The sequence below is a fragment of the Stegostoma tigrinum genome, chromosome 5, assembly GCF_030684315.1.
Source record: "Stegostoma tigrinum isolate sSteTig4 chromosome 5, sSteTig4.hap1, whole genome shotgun sequence".
In the NCBI taxonomy this organism is placed as follows: Eukaryota; Metazoa; Chordata; class Chondrichthyes; order Orectolobiformes; family Stegostomatidae; genus Stegostoma; species Stegostoma tigrinum.
In genome coordinates, this window is record NC_081358.1 from 37989999 (window position 1) to 38010682 (window position 20684).

The window sequence follows — 20684 nt, forward strand, 5'->3', positions numbered from 1 at the left end:
TCACAGACAGCAGTTGTCTGCTTCTCTGTGGTTGGCATGCAGTAATTCAAACCGCAGAATTAATCACCAATTGTTGAACCATGATTACGGGAATCTTTTTGGAGGATTTTGTGTTGCCTGTTCATGTGACAGCACAACTTCTTCAAGCATTGCTGTCATCAAGAAACCATCAGGTTCAATTTAAAACAAAAATGTTTCTTTTAAGTGGTTACAATTACAATGTATAAGCTAATATATTAAGGGAGGTCTGGATGGCTCCACGGTGATTGCATTCAAATACTGCCCAGATTGAAGCTATGCAAGTTCTTGCTCCTTCTGTTAGATCCCCTACAGTGTGGAAACTGGCCCTTTGGCCCAAAAAGTCCACACCGCCCCCTGAACAGTTCAAACAGTCTTACAAGGCAAATGATTGATTGTAACTAAGCTTCTTGTGGGCATGGGTCCCGATTATAAAATCCATCACAATGTGGCAGGTTCGCAGAGGTATAGTGATGTCTGCTGTGGTGTAGTAAGAGTGGTAAACATGTTTTTGGATGAGTTGTTCAGGGAGCTATAGTATCTATTGGAACAATGGTAAAATATTCAATTAGATCGCAACTCAGCGTATTCTCTCTTCATTTATTTCTCCTAAGTATAAGATAATCACCAATAAACAGAACAGTAAGTTCAAGAGAAACTTCTTTACCCAGAGAGTGGTGAGAATATTGGACTTGCTAGCACAATGAGTATTTGAGATCAACAACATAATTAGGGGAAATGAGATAAAACAGAGATATGAATAAAGGACCTGCTAATAGGTTGTTATGAAGAGAGCTGGGAAGTGTTTGCTGACGTTTACAAACCATGCAAACAGGGGTTGGGCTGAATGGCTACTGTCCTTTGGGGAATGAAATCTGCCACCCTTACTCAAATTATGACTTAAGCCCCTCTTATGACTTCAGATCCACAGCAGTGTGGTTGTCTCTTTGCTGCTCTTCGAAATAGTCTCGTAAGCCTTCTCTAGGGAAATCAGAAATGGGTGCCAAATGCTAGCTTTGTCAAAGATACATCCAAAAAAGGAACAAAACTTCAAGTAATACTCCAGGAAGAATTCACCATCAGCCTGCCTTGAGCCTGCAAAGTATTGATATGCTTTTCTTCCACATCCTTTGATTTGATTATTAAACAAAAATTGAGCAACTGAAATTTTGAAACAAATAATTTTCCGACATAAATTCAACAAATAAGATCAATGTCAGAGATAGGCCAAAAGAATGAAGCAGTTTTTAATTATTCAAACCAATATTGTGCAAAATAAATAACTCTGTGGATTATCTTTGTCCTGGTTTGGGAATGTATTCACTTCATTCTGTAGTCATCAGGTCTAAAAAGAAAGAAAAACTCACAATTAGAGAGTGGAATTTTATCCAACATTAAAAGGCCATCTGTTTAGCATTAATGCACTCATGACATTAAACAATCTTCAAAAAAATTCATTGAGACACTAATTATAGCCTAATATTCACAATATTAAGGTCTGGTTCTGTAAAAATTAAAATGTATATCTTGAGACATTATAAACTCAAATTTTAAGTGTTCTGACACCCTTAGCTATCTCTGTTTGAGGTCACGCACAGTCCCTTATGAGTGGAAACCAGCCCACTTTATAAAGCAAGAGCTCTAATGAGTCCTAGTTTTTTTTGTGTGCAGGGTCAATTCAGCACACGATGATTCATCCACATTGTTTACAAATTTAAGAGTTCTGTCCAAACTTAAATTTTGGAAATGGAATTAACTAAAGTAACCATTTGAAATACAATCAGTTTAAAATTCACGAGGTTTCAGGTGCACCCTGACTGTGATTCAAGTGAAAGGAAGGGAAATCAGCCTTTACAACGGATACCCACTCAGAAGTGCGGGGGACAGAATTTGTGGCTTGCACATATAAGGTCAAAACAAAGGACGACAGGGACTCCCTCTATAAAAAAGCTCTACAATCATCAGCCAGCGTTGAAGCTAAGATTTTTAAATATTCATCTGTAGGATTCGGGCATTGCTCACTGGGCCAGCATTTATTGCCCATCCCTAACTGCCCTTCCTGAGTGAACTGTTGGGTCATTTCAGCAGGCAGTTAAGTGTCAACCACATTGCTATGGGTCTGCAGTCGGATCAGATATGCAGGAATGGCAGATTGCTTTCCCTAAAGGACATTATTGAACCAGATGATGAGTATTTACAACAATTGAATGTGGTTACACGATTGCCATTAATTCCAAATGTTTTTTATTGAATTCAGTTTCACCATGTTCTACGGAAAGATTTGAACCCATGTTCCCAGAATATTATCTGAGTCATTACTACTATGCCACACAAGACTCTGTTGCTAATGTGGAGGCTGGATCACGTTCCTGAGGAGGTTTCTTTGTTTATTGGTTGAATTCTGAAGGTGCCAAGCATCTTTTAGAAGGCGTTGATTTTTGAACAAAAGGTGTCAGTGACTGATATTTGACCTCAGTAAGTATCCAATGAAATGCTCAACTAAGTGACTTGTTCTGGAGCCTGGAATGCCATGATCTTTCACTTTGATCACTGGTATATAATAATTGCACATCTACTCTCAAATTCAGTGATTGAACTGTGCCATTTGTTTGGAATTTATCAGCCAAACAATGACAAACAGATTAATACACTAGATAAAATAGGCAAGGGGTTGGTTCATTTTTTGTTGCAGATACAGTAAACGTAACGATCATTTTTAATTCTTTCATGGCACGTGAGCCTAACTGCGAGGGTCAGCATTTGCCATGAACTGAATGTACTTTTTTTTAAAAGAGCATTTGGGCAGTTGGGAACCAGCCGCATTGCTGTGGGTCTGGAGTCACATCTTGGCCACCTCAGAAAAATATCACATTTGTGAACCATAAAAGATTTTAGGACAATTGACAATATTTTTACGGTCAGCATTACAGACAGTAGCCATCAATTCCACATTGTCTTCTCCGATTATTTGAATTTAAATCACAGTGGCAGTCCCTGAACTGGTCTCTGAATTACTTATTCAGTGTCATTGCCATTTTGTGACCATCTCTTTGGATTGTGTTATCAGAGAGACTAACTGGTATATTAAGCTAATGGTTTATACACTTAAAATAAAGGAAGTAACATTATGTAAATTGCTGCACAATAAATAATAAGTAACTGAATGTCAATGTGAAGATGAACCGGCTTCTGGTTTAAAGTGATCTAATTACAAACCACCACACCAACATATCCAACAATAATCAACATGGACTACAATTCTTTGTAATTCTTGTGTAATCTGTTTACAATAAAAATGTTTGTGTCAGTATTTGAAAAGTTTGCATATAGCTAAGACTATTGTATACTACTTACAAAGCCTCTGGTTTACCTTCTGGCCAGTGTTAAACATGAGACCACATTTCTTTCCATGGAAGTATCTAACTCTAAAGTGCACTACATATAGATTATATCAAATTGTAAAAATAAATCACATTCCATTCTTTTACAAAATAACAGGTTGTCTCTACCCTTGCACTGTAAGACCTTATTTATGATTAATCTTTTTATGGTCTTATGTGTCTGTTGTCAGTGAATTGATGTATTTGAACAACCAAGTGGCTCTGTATACCTACACCCTTCAATATCTTCCCATTCAGCATAAGCTCAATTTTGTTTTCCTTCTCAAACGTGAATTTGCATCTTCCACCTGTTTAGTTCAACCCATCCTCTACTTACCTGAGAAGTTTTCCTCAAAATTCATCAAACCTCACTTTTTGTTGCAAATTTACATTTATGAACCTACAAAACCAAAGAATCAAATTCTGTTTAAAACATAACTGTTTTGCTGTCTACAGAAGCTGCTACATCTGCTATTTCCAGTGCTTCATTTTTGTTTCTGATTTCTGACATCTGTAGTACTGACAGTTTGTTTTGTGTATTCCGGTTTAAATTTTTATATAAAAGCGAAGGCAATCCTGACACACCCTAAATCTTGGCAGCTGGTGTCAGCATAACCTACCTACTCAGACTGATCCAGTTGCTAAATTGGCAATCTTTTTCTTTCTGTACTGAATTCTTGCTGCATTGGTAAAAACATAACAAACAATAAGGGAAATAAAACCCAAGATTGTCAACCCTATGTCTGACTGATGCTCATGTCTACAGTGAAAGGTTTGTTTGTTTGCTCCTCACTGACATTAGTTTGTCTTTCCCAATGGCTTGTCTTTGCTAACCTTGTTTGCAAATAATGATCAGGGACAAAAGAATAGGTACGGGTGTATAGAAACAAGGAGCAGGAGTAGGGCACTTGGGTCTCTGTCATTCAATTTGATCATGGTTCATCCTCTATCTCAGTGCCATATTTCCATTTTCTACGCATTCCTCTTGATGCCTATAAAATTTTTCTTGAATATATTCAGTGAATTGGCCTCCACAGTCTTCTGTGGTAGAGAATTCTGTGGGTTCACTACCCTTTAAGTGAAGAAATGCTTCCTCATTTCAGTCCTAAATGGTCTTCCCCCATATCTGAGACTGTGATGCCCTAGTTCTAGATTCCTCAAACAGGAAAAAATATCCTCTCTGCATCTAGCCTCTTCAGCCTTGTTATAACTGAAGACAATATGATACAAAACAGGTTATGACTATATTATTCTGCAATAACTTGTTTTCATGGATTTTCCAACTTTTGATCTCTAGGTCATTTTATTAAATGCACTGAAGACAGGCCTCTCCCTGCAATGTTCATGGAATAGAATTCATAGAATTGCTACGATGTGGAAACAGGCCCTTCAGCCTAAAAAGTCCACACCGACCCTCAAGAGCATTCCACCCAGACTCATCCCGCATAACCCAGCTAATCTACACTTCCCTGAATACTACGGGCAATTTAGCGCGGCCAATCCACCTAACCTGCACACCTTTGGACAGTGGGAGGAAACCCACACAGACACAGGGAGAATGTGCAAACTCCACACAGACAGTCACCCAAGGGTGGATTCAAACCCGGGTCCCTGGCGCTGTGAGGCAGCAGTGCTGCCCACGTTTGTGGAACGAACAGTGGAAGCCTAAGGGCGATGGGTGGGGAAGGTGAGGTATAGAATGTTGGCACCTTTGAAGAGTTAAAGCCACAAAACTGAGGAAGTGGATCCAATGTACAGTTGGAAAGTTCTCATGGGAGGCTACGCAAAAGTAAAGGAAGTAACTGAAAGAGGAGCTCAAAAACATTTTTCTAGCATCTGATTAGTCCAAGTTTCAGTTTTGTTTGATAATGTTCCTGTGAACTACTTTGGACATTTTATTTTGTTAGAGGTGCTCAAAAAATACAAGTTGCTGTTTATTATGAGTTAATTAGAAAACTTGGCGCAAGCCAGAACTGAAATAGCAGAAACTTGCTACAAGGCGTTAAGCACAGAAAATACAGGTGTCTTGACATATCACTGCGATATTTTTGCCATGTTTAAATTTAGGACGTTGAGATCATACTCATGCAGATCAACATTATTTTTTCTTAATTCACCTTATTATATTACAGTTGGTGCTATTTGGTGCTATGTTTTGAACCAGGAACCAACTATGGAAGGTGAAATTCTTGTTGAAACTGTCAGCTCAAACAAACTGTTTTTATGTAAAATGATGTGATGACATGCACACTGCATAACAAAATATCTTCAGAGACAAACAATCTACAATTAGTCCTATCTATAGACATTGAAAATACAATATTTCACAACCCGTTTAATGCAATGGCTTTTATTAAGAAAATAAGGGTGTTGTTATAACAAAGACCAGTTTGAGATAGATTCTTCTTGGAATGACCTGAAGGTGGATGACCAAAATTATATTACCACCTCAGCGCATCCCTGGAAGAAAAAAAACACCCAAGACCATAAAGATCAGGAGTAAGAGTACGCTGTTTCCTCAGGCCTGCACTGATCCAATTGTGACCTCAATTCCACTTGCCCATCCGCGCCCATAACCCTAAACTGCACTGTTGATCAAAACTCTGTAAATATAAATATATTACTGCTTTTCTTTCAGCAAAAGTAGACAAGTTAATATTTTACCATGTTATAATCTATCTGGCAAGGTTTCCCCTCGCCTTTAACCTGTCCAGACACATCTGTATTGTTTTCACAACTTACGCCCCTACTTATCTTTGCATCAACATCAACTGAGGCTGTAAACACGTAAATTGCTGCAATCATTGGGACATGAATGTGAAATAAATCAATTTCTAATCTATTTTAGAGAGATGGGAAGTCACCAGCTTGAAACGTTTAACTCTGGGGAGAGGGGGCGAGAGAGACAGGCAAAGGCAGTTAGACCTGCAGAGTACTTTTAGCATTTCCAGATTTGTAGCAACTGCAATATTTTGATTTGGTTTTGACTTGGTTTTCCACTGGCTGCAATGGCATTGCAATGCTGGTCATGGTCAGACATCATTTATCAAACTACAATTCTCATCAGAAATGGACACATTTTATGTTAAAGTGGTTACTATTTTTGGAATATAACTAGCGTGTTCAAACACTGTTCCATGTGTTATATTCTTGGTGGTTACCTAATCTAAAAGCATATCAGAGATAATAGGAACTGCAGATGCTGGAGAATCTAAAGTAACAAGGTGCAGAGCTAGATGAACACAGCAGGCCAAGCAGCATCAGAGGAGCAGGAAGGCTGATGTTTCGTAAGGGTCTTGGCCTGAAACGTCAGCCTTCATGCTCCTCTGATGTTGCTTGGCCTGCTGTGTTCATCCAGCTCTACACCTTGTTATCTAAAAGCATCTTCTTTTAAACAAACCACAGTGGTTTGACCCTTTGATTCATTAAAGATGAGTGCACAAATAGATTTTGAATATCTTACGTTCTGTATCTTTACTATCAAATTATTCTGAAGACTCATCAACCTTCATACAAAACAATCCTTTATGAAGCTCAGTTTAAACTGATCCTTCATTTATTTATATACTTCCTTTAAACATTGCCTAAGCTTCACTCCAGGCCATAGGGATCCTGTCAATATTTATTTTTGGTATATGACTGATATATTTATTAGCCATATATTTCCTACATTAAATATTGACCACAAGACAAAGAGTAAAAAAGACCAAGGTGATCCAGACTTGATCAGACTCAGAATAAGCAGCCTTTATCAATGCAAATGCTGTCTGAATATGGTCAGTAAACAGCAGCAGGCTTTAGGCAGTAAAAACCATCTAGATGTTGGTTAAGCCACTGTTTTATATCACTGAGCAGGAGCCTGTAGTCCTGACGCCTTTTGATTAGATGTTCACTGAATCAGAATAAGGTTAATAGCAGTTACCTACTATTAAAAACAGCTTTGATGATTTAACCTTCTTTCTCTCAGAAATTACTAGAAGCAAGATCTTGGCACGATCCCACTTTTTGATTTTGGGGTAATCCCATCACAATATATCCATAAAACAGCGTACTTACAGCATTCTGAAGATTCTGAACTTGGCCCGCAATAAAAGCCAAAGCTAAAACAAGTGAAATTCAAATCTGCATCTTAAATTTTTCCTAAATGACACTAGCTTCCTTTCACATGAACTATTCGACTAAATGGTGTAATCAGTTAGACAATGTAAGCAGAACATCCACGACTAAACCAAAACATCATCGGTGGAATGGTAAAATTGACCCAATATAACATCAAAGCTTTGTTTTTGACTCTGCCTCAAATTACCCCATCATTGCCTCTATCCCATTCCTTGGCAACAGTCTGATGGCTTAAAAATCATGGCTCCATATGTAACAGTGAAATCAGCTTTCAACCACATCTGTGCCATTATAATTAACTTGTATTAATTCTTACATTTTTTTCTTTCAGCACCATCCTCCTCTCACTCCAAATATGATTAATATGGTGACGCAAATTTTGTTTAGTTTAGAATGTGCCATGTGAGGGACTAGTGGATGGAAGTTCAATAGTAACTTTCAAAAGGAACTTGAATAAATATTTGGAAAGGAATTGAAACCAAAAGACTTCAGGGGAAGATCATTGTCAGGGCACTACCTGGTGAAAGTTTAGGGAGAACTGGCACATGCTCAATGGGTCAAATGACCTCCTCCAGGCTGTAAGATTTTATGAAATCTTTCTTCCGAAAGGTGTTTACCAATTGACAAAGTACAAATTGCCAAGATTGCCAGATATATTTCTAAACTTTGCATAAATAGCTGCTAGTTATTACTGAGCTCAGAGATGACAATGGGCAAAGTATTGGAGTACAAAATGGTTAACAAGAAACAAGTTTTCTATTTGTTGCCTGGCACCTACACTCCTGCATTTCCAATATGCATCAACTTTATACAATCAGAAACAAGAACCTGAGCTCCTTTAAGCCTTCTTTCTCCAAGGCAATAAGCATCACCCAATGTGAAATCAGGGTAAACCCAGAGACTTGTTGCCAGGGAACTACAGACTGGTGAGCCTAAGCATCAGTGGGGCGTAAGTCATTGGAGGGGATTCTGAGAGACAGGATGCACATGCATTTGAATAATTAAGGAGTAATTAGGGATATTCAGCATGGCTTTGTGCATACGAAATAACGTCTCCCAAATCCGATTGAGTTTTTTGAAGAGATGACCAAGAAGATAAATGAAGGCAGAGTGGTGAACATTGTTTCAGTGATAATGGGAACTGCAGATGCTGGAGAATCCAAGATAACAAAGTGCGGAGCTGGATAAACACAGCAGGCCAAGCAGCATCTCAGGAGCACAAAAGCTGACGTTTCGGGCCTAGACTCTTCATCAGAGCTCTGATCAAGGGTCCAGGCCCGAAACGTCAGCTTTTGTGCTCCTGAGATGCTGCTTGGCCTGCTGTGTTCATCCAGCTCCGCACTTTCTTATTATAGTGAACATTGTTTATGTGGATTTAGCAAGGCCTTAAACAAGGTACCACAGACTGGTTAGATCACACGGGATCCAGGGAGAGCCAGCTGGTAGGATGGCGCCGACACCAGACGACTCCTTGAGAGCTCCTACAGCAGCTCTAACTCTAACCTTTCTTATAATCGTTCTACAATTTTAAACTTAAATTCTAAATCAATCAAAATTGGCTTAATGGCAGGAGACAGAGGTGTTGCTAGAGGGTTGTTGTTCAGGCTGGAGGTCTGTGACCTGTGGTGTGCCACAGTGCTTGGTGCTGGGTCCACTGTTGTTTGTCATTTATATAAACAATCTGAATGAGAATATAGGAGGGGGCTTAATAAATTTTCAGACGATTCCAAAATTGGTGGTACAGTAGACAGCGAAGGTGGTTATCCAGGGTCTTGATCAACTTGGCTAGTGGGCCGAGGAATGGCAGATGGAGTTTAATGCAAATAATTGTGAGGTTTTGCACTTTGGTAAGACAAACTAGAGCAGAATTTACACAGTTAATGGTAGGGAATTGGAAAATGTTGTGGAATAGCGAGATCCAGGGGTACTGGTACATATTTCCTTGAAAGTGGCATCACAGGCAGACAGGATAGAGTGGTGGTGGTGTTTGGCATGTTTGCCTTCAATGGTCAGAGCACTGAAAACAGAAGTTGGAACATCATGTTACAGCTGTACAAAACATTGGTAAGTCACATTTGGAGTACCGTATACAATTTTACTTGCCCTGCTATTAAACTGGAAAGGATACAGAAAAGAAATTGCAAGGACCTTACTAAAACTGGAAGGTTTGAGTTAGGAAGAAAAACTGGACAGGCTGGGTCCTTTTATTTCCCTGGAGTGTAGGACGCTGAGGGATAACCGAATAAAGGTTGGTAAAATCATGAGGGGCATAGATAAAGTGAATAGCCATGGTCATTTTCCCAGAATGGGGGAGTCCAAAACTACAGGATTTAGAATCATAGAATCCCTACAATGTGGAAGGTTTAAGGTGATGGGGAAAGATTTAAAAGGGGCCTGAGAGGCAACATTTTCACACAGAGGGTGATGCATATATGGAGTGAGATGCCAGAGGAAGTGGTAGAGGTGGATACAATTATATTTAAAAAAAACACTTGCACAGGAACACGGATAGGAAAGATTTTGAGGGGATATGGGCCAAACACAGGCAAATGGGACGAGTAAAGTTTAGGAAACCGGTTGGCATAGACGAGTTGGGCCAAAGAGCCTGTTTCTGTATGCGGTGATGCTGTGACTTACTGAATTGAGATGATGGGCATGTGGCTGGGTACATGAATAGGTACGGTGTAGAGGTACATGGGCCAAATGGTGGGAAATGTGCCTAATTAGTTTAGGATATCCAGTCAGCATAGAGAAGTTGGGCCGAAGGGTCTGTCTCCATGCAGTATAACTCTATGACTTTAAAGAAAGCCAAGGTCCCTGAACCACAGGGGCTTACAGCTGCAGGTACGTCAGGAAGGAAATGCCATTAATGAAACAAGGTAGGCTGCAGCACCATCTATACAGATGGGATGTGTCTCAGAATTAAGTGAAAGGAACATGTGAAACAAGCCTGTCGAGGAGATAACTCTGGGGCTTACACACCAATTAACCTGTGTTTAATACTGGATAACTGGGGGTCAGTTAACCCAGTTGGCTGAAGAGCCGGTTTGCAATGCAGAAAGTCACCAACAGTATGCATTCAATTCCCGTACTAACTGGGGTCACCATGAAGGTCTTGCCTTCTCAACCTAGCTTCTCACCTGAGTCATGGTGACCCTCAGGTTAAACCCACCATCAGCTGTCCCTCTCTAATGACAGAGCAACCTGATGGTTCTCTGGAACTAAAGTTACTGCACCTTTATGACAGGGCAAAACCTGTGGAGCTTTCCCAAAGGAATAAAATTATTAATCAGGTGGAGAAATACAGAACTATAAGAGATAGCCAGCATGAAATCACTTTGGAGGTCTTTGAAGATTTAATAAATCCCATAACCAGGCGAAGATTAGTCAGCTAAGATTCTGATGAAATGTGGCTGAGGTAATCTGCTTACATGTTGGCAAGGCACTGTATAGCTGGATTTCAACTGAAACAAGTTGTAATTCAGCTGAAATAGACAAAGCAAAGAAAGGTAAATGTGGAACTGGATTTGTATTAAATGAGGCAACCTTTAGGGTGCCTCAGAGGAGCAACAGTTACTGCCCTATACTGTGTATTAAAATTATTAATGTATCTTTTTATTCTTCTGAAATTTTAATTGTGGACTGACAAGGGAAAAGGACTGATTTGAAAACCAAGGAAGGTTGCGCTTTTAAAAGCAAGTAACCTGACACTTATTGCAAGTGCTGTTTACACAACGGCTGATTCCAGCAGCAGATCACAGATATACAATCCCTACAGCGTGGAAACAGGCCATTCAACACATCACGTCCACATTGACCCATGATCGTACCCTATGCCTGTAATCCTACAATTCCCACAGCTACTCCATTTGCCTGAACAGCACTGGACACTATAGGCAATTTAACACGGCTACACAACCAAACCTGCACATTTTTAGGCTGTGGGAAGAAACTGGAGTACCTGCAGGAAACCCACACAGATACGGCGAGCAAATGCAAAATCCACACAGAGACTGGAATTGCCCAGATATCTGGCGCTGTGAGGCAGCAGTGCTAACCACTATACCACCATGCCACTAGTAGAAGCAGTTTGCAGATGAGCTGGAGCCAAGGACTATATTCAAATAGAGGTTGGCTGGCAGCAATAGCTGATTGGTTTGTGTACTAGTGACCAGTTATGAATGACAAAGACCTTCTATCCACAAACAACCATTTAATTGGTTCCCAGTAAGCTGAACAGCTTGAAACAGTGAATGATATAGAGAGAAGACATCAGATTTCTGCAGGGACGGCAGCTGTCTCTGTTAACCGCCATAGAAAAACATCTTAAGTCTGATTCTTTTTATGCTCAGCAGTTGTTGTAAACTGTTGTCTGAACCAGTAAGCAAGAGATTTTATAAGTACGAAGCAAACACCCTTAACATCCTGCAAGCAGGAGAAGCATGTACTGACAAGCCAAAAGGACCATCTCAGCGAGCTCAATGAACAGGGACCACTGAATTGCTTTCTCAGTCCTTCCCTCTGCACACAAGTGCTTTTTGTTCCTGTTTTGGTCTGTGTGTGTGTGTGTGTGTGTGTGTGTGTGTGTGTGTGTGTGTGTGTGTGTGTGTGTAAGGGGTTTAGAGTTTTAACTAGCGAAATTGTATGTCAATGGTTCATGATTGTTTACCTGCAGACAGACCCTAGTTATTTGTAATAAATAGTAGTTCTTGTAAAATACAGAAACCTGGTCCAAGTTTTTGTTTAACCTAAGTTGATAGGTAAATTGGGTAAGTCTGCGTACTTTTTAAAATTGTAACTTTTAAAATCATATCTTTTGTGACAATTCCAGAAATAGCTGGGCTTGATTTCCAGCATGCTACCCATGTGAAAAGTAACGCTAGGAAGTCAAAATTGAAACCAAATCTGTCTGTAGATTAAATCAAACTGGATGGACTGAAAACAACAGGAACTAGATTAAATACAAAAGGAACTGACAGACTGTTGAGTAATAGCAAAATACTATGGAAGCCAGAGATCTGAAACAAAGACTGTAAGTGCTGGAGAATCTCAGCAGCTCTGGCAGCATCTATGGAGAGAGGGACAAAGTCATAGATCATAGAATCCCTACAGTGTGGAAACAAGCCCTTCAGCCCAACAAGTCCACAATCCCTCAGAGTATCCCACCCAGACCCATCACCCTACACATTCCTGAACACTACAGGCAATTTAGCATGGCAAATCCACCTACCCTGCACATTTCTGGACAGTGGGAGGAAACTCACACAAACATGGGAAGAATGTGCAAACTCCACACAGACAATTGCCCGAGGGTGGATTGAAACCAGGTCCCTGGCACTGTGAGGCAGCAGTGCTAACCACTGAGCCACTGTGCTGCCCTATATGCATTGGCCTGAAATCGAATGTGGGCGTCCCACATGGCAGGCGAGAATTCCACCACTAAATCAAGTCAAAGTTTCGTGTCTAGTGTCTTGTCTTCAAAACTAAAGGAGGCTGAAAAATGAAATGCATTGACCTAAGGACTGGGGTGAAATCACAATTTGAGTATGTGCAAAGGAAATAATAACAGAAACAGTGACAAGCCAAATAGTATTATTCTGTAGGAAAGTGATTTGGGTGCATTGTTTTATATACTGCTGGAATCGTTAGCTGAGTTTGTGCCAGCAGCAATCACTACAGGTCAAATCTCATGGTGGTACAGCCAGAGGAATAATTCAAATTTCAGGAAGTGACATGGAGTTTCTACAGATCACTGTTTCAGTTTCACATACACACGTACAAAGCTGGTCACCACCTTATAAGAAAGGCAATGTAAGATAGTATTCAGCCCTAATTATGAGAATAGGCTGCAAAAGTGGGAATATTTACTCTGGGGAAGAAATGAGCACTTAAAGTACAGACAATATGTTTAAACACAGTAATACAACTCAGCCATAGGGCACAATGCAAAGTAAGGGTGACAATGCGGGAAAGCAGGTGTGACTGTATCAGATAATTTAAGAGACAAAACGTTGGATAAGTGCTAAGAGAAATAAAAATGGTAGAGAACTGTAACACCCAAATATCATAAAAATAAAATCCCATGCTAATGGATCCAGCCAGACAATAGTCTTTTCACTTCTGCTTGTGCCTATGTTCCTATGAGATTCAATCTCATCAGTTTACAGATTTCGCTCATGTCCCTTAAGACTACATTTCTCCAAACTGAATAATCCTAACTCCTTGCGACTATTCCTATATCGAAACATCCAAGTTTAATTATTGGTCTAATTATCTTTTTCTCAAGCTTTTCAACTTACATTCATGTAGTACTTCCAATGTATTAAAACAAGCCAAGGCATTTGACAAGAGCGATATTGATGTTAACTTAAGACAAAACCATATTAAAGTGGGTGATCAGAAGCCTGGCAACGGAGGCAGGCTTTAAAGAACATTTTAAGGGAGAAGGAACTCAAAAGTTAAACAGGATCAGCACAGAATTCTAGAGCTAATTCAAGGTTGCAACCAATTTATTCAGGACAAGCAAATAGTAGAAATTCAGGCTGGTTAACGAAACCACTATGAAATTAATCTGTAACATTAGTAAGACTGACTCATGAATGGTGTAAAAGGTCATATAGGAATTTGCAGAGTAGGGAATAGCATTTTGTAAATATTTGGCTCTTATCCCCTATTCCCTTATATTTTCTTAACAAATTGCTTGAATACAGGTCGCTTAAGAGTTGGTTTCTCCCTTTATCAGCACAGCTTTGTCTCCATACCGCCAAAACTAAGCATAAAAACTGTGTGGATACAAACGCATCAAATGAGTGTCAAAGCAATTCAATGTGTCTACAAAAACTTCTACATGTATTATTAGTAATGAGTAGTAGCACATTTGGAACTATCCACAGAAATCTGAAAGGCTGTCTAAGATTCACTAATTCATAGATGCCCCCTTTACAATGAAGGTAACATACGACAAATGAGATCTCATTGCAGCCTCAGACTTAAACGGTGCTTTTTAATCACACCCCTGGAGGTAGTCCACATCTTGGAGCTAAACATCAATGCATTTATGTTTAAAAAAAGGAATAAAGATATATCAATTTGAAGCATCTGAGAACACAGTCAATATGGGAAGTTCTTTATTCCATTAGATTGTTTTGCTAATTGTCCGTGAAGATATCTACATCTACACAGCATTGAGTTTCACTTTGGTTTTCAGGCTGTTGGTAGATGAGCCAACTGGATGCGATTATCCAGTCAGGTCGGTGGTGGAATAGAATACTTTTAGGGCACCTTTTCTTGCTCTTCACCACACACTGTAAGCAGAGTGGATACTAAACACGGCTGCTCAGTTGAGAAGAAAGCTGCTGTGCACTGTCCTGTTCCTGTTCCAACAGTGAAACGACTGAGTCAAATTTGACTGCCAATGTTCTAGTGTGAAGCTAGGGACTTTCAGATCTCTCAATCCTGTGCCTGTCAGCTCTTGCAATTGCCATATGGCTTGTGTTGTATGTGGGGTGGGGTGGAGATCGAATTTGTATAGGCATGTGCCTTATGTGAGACATCTTTTAACGTGGGAATGCTGTTGCACATGAGCAGACGAACTGTACTTGACAAAAAAAAATCCAGTTTCAGTGGCAAGGAATCCTGACAGCTAGATATCTTCTTAGTGCAGCAGACTCCACCCATTTTCAGTATCAGTACCATATGAGTACATTCCACTTGGATTGCCATTGAGGACTTGTTTTGAATTGCACTTTGGTTCATGTCCTCTGACCTTACCATTAGGGTAACCATGCCAGGTGTTGAGAAGTCCTGATGGCATTGCTTCAGGGATCATCGAATCACTCAAGAGGCTCACTCAATCGGAAGTTCTATGGAAGATCTTGTCAAAGGCCAGCTGTCCAGCGAAATTCATCAACATCCTCTGTTTCCCCCACAACAAGGTATCTGCAACAGTCCTCACTGATGACAATATGACAGGGATACATCATCACCCCTACCCTCTTCTCCATCTTCATCACCACCAGTCTTCATCTTGTCAAGAACAAACTCCCAGTGGTGTGGACACTGACTCCAGGATGGACAGAAGACTTTTCAATCTCAACCTGTTAAATCCAACAAGTAAAAAGACACAGACTTCATTGTGGAACTTCAGTATGTGGATAATAATGTCTTCTCTGCTTCTCAGAAGGAAGTCTTCAAACCTCACTTAATGCCTTTGCAAAAGAATGCCAAAGAATTGGTATCAGCCTTAACCTCAAGAAGACTCAAATCCTATACCAATCTGTCCCAGGCCAAGATCAGTGGAGAATCTTCCCAAATGTAGAACATTTCCTCTATCTGGGAAGCTATTTCTCATCCAAGGCTGACATCAATGTGGAGATTCAACATTGCATCCAATCTGCAGTGCCTAAGGCTTTGATGATGTTGACATTAGGGCTGATACCAAAATCCTGTGTCTCAGGATTCTCTTCGATATGGCTCTTATATTTGGGTTTGAAACTTGGACCACTTATAGCTGCCACCTCAAGATCCTTCAGAAATACCATAATGCTATTTGAGATAAAATCTTTGCATCAGCCGGGAGGACAGGCATACTGACATCAGAGTCCTTGAAACAGCTACCAGCATCAACATCAGGGCTGTGATCATTCAAAACTGACTCCGCTGCGCAGGCCACGTGCTTAAGATACCCAAGTTCTGACAACGAAAACAAATCTTCTTCATTGAGTTTAAGGAAGTCACGTGAATGAGAAAGGAAGTGTTTCAAAGACTCCCTGAACGGCTTCCCTCAAGAAATGCAACACTAATGCCAACGCATGGGTAATCTGTAGTCGGAAGAAACCAACATGGAGGAAACTCCTGTATGAAAGGACACATTTCTTGGAGAAAGACCTAGCAGCAAGAGAAAGCATGAGAAGGAAATAGAGAAAGGAAAGCCAATAATCTCAATGCCAAGGACCAAGTCTACCTCCCAGAAACACCTGCCAAATGTGTGGTCGGAGATGCAGCTCTTGGATCAGGCTAGTCAAGCACGCAAGGACCCAGAGAACATATTACCAATGATATGGAATTTCCTAGATGAACAATCATACTCGTTAGCGAGTGATTGCCAATGACAAAGGATTATGGATAATATCTTACTCTACTGCTAGGAGGCAGTTTTGCTCAATGTGTTGTGTATGACACTGTGAGATAACAGCATAGGCTCTCTTTAGCTAATTAGCAAATTAGTTTTGCTGCTCCTTAGTACAAGTGTTAACATTTAAGATAAATGAATGAACAACCTGGCGGGGGGAATTTCAGGAAAATGCAGTCACACAGGAACATTCCTTTTTGAATTTTAGATAATTTTATTGCTTGCACTAATACTCCTGTTATTAGTCCTTTTTTGTGATTTCTGCTTCACACTCTGGGTTTACAGATTCCTATATTCCTTCAACCCATCCTCTCTGCAACCTCCTGTAGCCCAAGTCCCAGGTGATGGCTTTCAACCACCTTTCTGTCCATCCACAGTTGCCTCCATTACTCTTATCAATGCAGGAGCATGTATAGTTACCTTGTGGGAGAGGTTGGTTAGTTCAGTAGGCTGGACAGCTGGTTTGCAATCTCGTACTGGTTGAGGTTACCATGAAGGACTCTCTTTCTCAATCTCCAGGTCAAACTACCATCCGTCATGTTTCTGTTTCTCTCATGAGAGAGCAGCTCAGCTCTCTATTTGCTAAGATAATGGGGACTTTACCTTTAGTCAACCCGTCACTGATCGGTTTTTGAACTTCTACTTCACTCCCCAATTTAATAGATTTCTTAAACATGTCCTTCATTATCATGTTTACGATCATCTCTCTCAACTCAGGACTGGTTTCCTCCTCAGTGAACCATGTTGAGACATTTAAATGCACAAATAAATGCACAAAATTCAAGCAATAACTAGAACAGATACAAGACTTTAGTTCTTTTCAGCATAAAATGTTAAAGTATGGAATTCTCATAAACAAGACATAGCTGAAGTTAGGCACATAAGTCAGTTTCTGAAGGGAAGAGATGCTTGAAGAATAAAGAGAAAAGAAGCGAAAGAGTGAAATGTGAATGAGTAAGTGATTTCCGTGGGGAGAAAATACTGGTACATACTTGATAGGTTGTGTGGCCAATTTCCTGATTATAATTTTAAAATTTACATTTGAAATATATTTAATTTAAGATGTGGCTCATTATACAATTAAACATTTAGCACTGTAAACTTGGAGAGGAAGTCGTATCAAATGAAGGGCACTTATTTTGCCTCTGAAATACAGTTTTGTCAAACTAATTGGTTTTGAAAGGTCAGGATATCATTTGGAACAGTGACCTAAATCTACCATTTCCAATAAACCATGTGATTTAATTAAGTGCCTTGCAGGAAAACCTGTGCTGTTAATTGATGGAATGTTTACACTACTACAGACAAAAAAAACAAACCAGGGGCCAAAAGTTAGTTTTGACTTCAGTTCAGAAGAGAGTTTTTACTCTAGAAGAAGGTTTTTAGTTGATGGCCAAGCTGGAAGAATTTGTTTAGAAGTGCTGAGTTATCGGAACTAGAAATTGGTTCAAGCCAGAAGTGAAAAAACAAGTAAAGCTTTCTTGGCAGCCCAAGAAGGAGAACCAAAAAGAGTTAGGTAAGTAAGGAATTAAAGAATTGAAAATAGGGGCGATATTTCTCTGGGAGCTGAGTAGCCATAATGGATATCGCTGAGAAGCGTGTTGAAACTTTAAGGTTCTGTTTACATTAAGATCTTATAAAGTAATTTATCTAGAGCTTATTCTTGTTCTTTTGTGTAATAAACTTGTGTTCCTTTGTTAAAGAATATTTGCAGTCTCGTGTGAATATGCGTCAGCATCTAAAGGTAAAGTCGCCATAGTTCTTTCAGACCATGAGGCTGCTCTCCCACGAGACACAGACAACTGGTGGTGATTTAATTTGAGGGTCATCACTCTGTAGCGCAAACCAACGTCACAGCAAATAACTGTAAAAACTAAAACCTATTACTATAAAGCCAGGTTTCACCCTGGGATCTGACTTGTCTATTATTACCATCAGCTGGGATAACAATCACTAACATTTAAAAAGGCTATGTGGAAAAGACTAAAGAAAACTCTCAGCTTTTTATGAACTGACGAGTCAGGTTCCTACTGAAAGATCAGAGCAAGTACTGTTGTACTGCTAAAAGTATAAGAAAACTTTGTTTTCTCCTGAACTGACAACACATTTTAGATCTTATATACAACAAGTTTACTTAAAATAAATAGACTAGTATGTGGAGAATTATATGGGATAAATCTGTACTTCTCAGAACTAGAACACAGCTTTAATCTTTGGAAAGTGAATCGTTTTTTCCATCTAATTGCTCCAGCTTGGATAGAACAGTCTATGCCTGAAGATAGTGTCAGCAGGCCTGATTACAAACAGCTATTATTTTCTGCTTAGGAATAGTCTGTCAACGCTTTCTAAAGTTTTTGCACAACAATGAAACATATGCTTCCAATCATGGCACTGTATTTGTGGTTACTGTAATTTGGGACCAAAATGAGACAGAGCAGTTGTGACAATATCAGATTGCAATGAAGTAGATAATAATACAAAATGCTACAAAATCTCTGTCACTAATTTTCCTCTGATATTGAATAAAACAGTTGCAGGCTTATATTACAGAAGAAATTGGAGTTGGCATAGGCCACTTGGCTCCTCAAGATCACTCCATTAATCAACAAAATCATGGTCGATCTTTTACCTCAAATACATTCTGATAAAGTAGATCTACACCCCTTAATTTGAAAAATATATTAACTCTTGTCTTGAACATACTCAACAATTAAACATACAGACCTCTCAGAGGGCAGAAAATACCAAAGATTTGGAACACTTTGAATTGAGCAAGTTCTCTTCATCTCAGTCCAATATGGCTGATCTCCTATTATGAGACTTTAACTTGTATTCTAGATTCCCCAGCATCTACCCTTCCAAGCCCTTAAGAATTATTTGAGTCTCAGTTAGATCACCATTCATTCTTCTAAGCTCCTGTATTAGTGAAATCTCCTAACCACTCAGAAAGAGCAATCTCGTCATCCTAGGAAGCTGTCTAGTAGAACTTTTCTTGCATTCAGTCTGGAGAAAATATGTCCTTCCTCATTGGTGGAGACCAAAACTGGTCACTAACTGGTACTAACCCAGTGTCTTCCCCAAATAAAAAACTTAAAAAGGCATGATTGCTGAAGAGGTGCGCAACTGGGTTTGGTGAAGGAAGTGGGTTTGTCAAGGAACGGAGTGTTCAGGTGCAGGGTAGGATATAGGATTGCAAACATTTGTAGAGATAGCTTGAGGCAAAGTGATGGGAGAAGTCACTACAAATTGAAAGCCAGTTTGGAATGGAAGGATACAGGCGATGTGTGAATGGGACTTATTACAGGCCAGTAAAGGTGTGGTGATTGACTGGTTGGAGATTATGGAAGTGAGATCATGGGAGCAAGGACAACTTTTAAAATAGCCACCTATGAAGCATATACAAGGGTTTCAATGGTAAAGGCACCCCAAAGCCAGAATATCTTCCCTTAGATAAGAGGCCCAAACGTATTCACATTATTCCAGCTGTAATCTAATCAGTGTCTTGTAACATTTTAGCGAGAAGTCTCTGCCATTATACACCATTTGCCCTCTCTATTACCTGCTCAATATGTATTCTAATGCGATTTATGCACAAGGGCTTTCAAATCCCTTTGTACTGCAGTTTGCTTCAGTCATTCTCTATTTAAATAATGTCACTTCCTCTATTCTGGCTTCCAAAGCGCATAATCACACACTTCCCCATATTATATTCCATCTGTGAAGATTTTGCCCACTCACAACTTGTCATATCTCTGATGGTGAGGTGCTGATGTTGGACTGGGGTGGACAAAGTCAGAAGTCGCACGACACTAGGTTATAGTCCAACAGGTTTATTTGAAATCACGAGATTTTGGAATCCCTTCAGCAGGTGAAGTGAGAAAGAAGCACACAGAACACAATTTACGGGCAGAGAAAGATTAAGGCCAGCGAGATCAAAAGGTCATATAAATGATGTGAGTGGAGTGCTGAATAAGAAGTCCCTGCAGGTATCCAATGTAAGACAGTCTGAGTAAAGTGACAACAGCTGAATAACTGAG

The 20684-nt window shown here is 39.7% G+C and overlaps 1 protein-coding gene across 2 annotated transcripts in view; it reads right to left on the reverse strand.

The window, feature by feature from the left end:
* Window positions 1–1232: 1232 nt before the first annotated feature.
* The window catches only part of mrpl13 (mitochondrial ribosomal protein L13), an 81392-nt gene continuing 61940 nt past the window's right edge, over window positions 1233–20684 (reverse strand). For both annotated transcript variants that reach the window (XM_048529888.1, XM_048529890.2), the window contains exon 7: window positions 1233–1363. In XM_048529888.1, coding sequence (XP_048385845.1) covers window positions 1339–1363 — 25 coding nt within the window. In that variant the 3' untranslated portion in view covers window positions 1233–1338. The remainder of the gene's footprint in view (window positions 1364–20684) is intronic.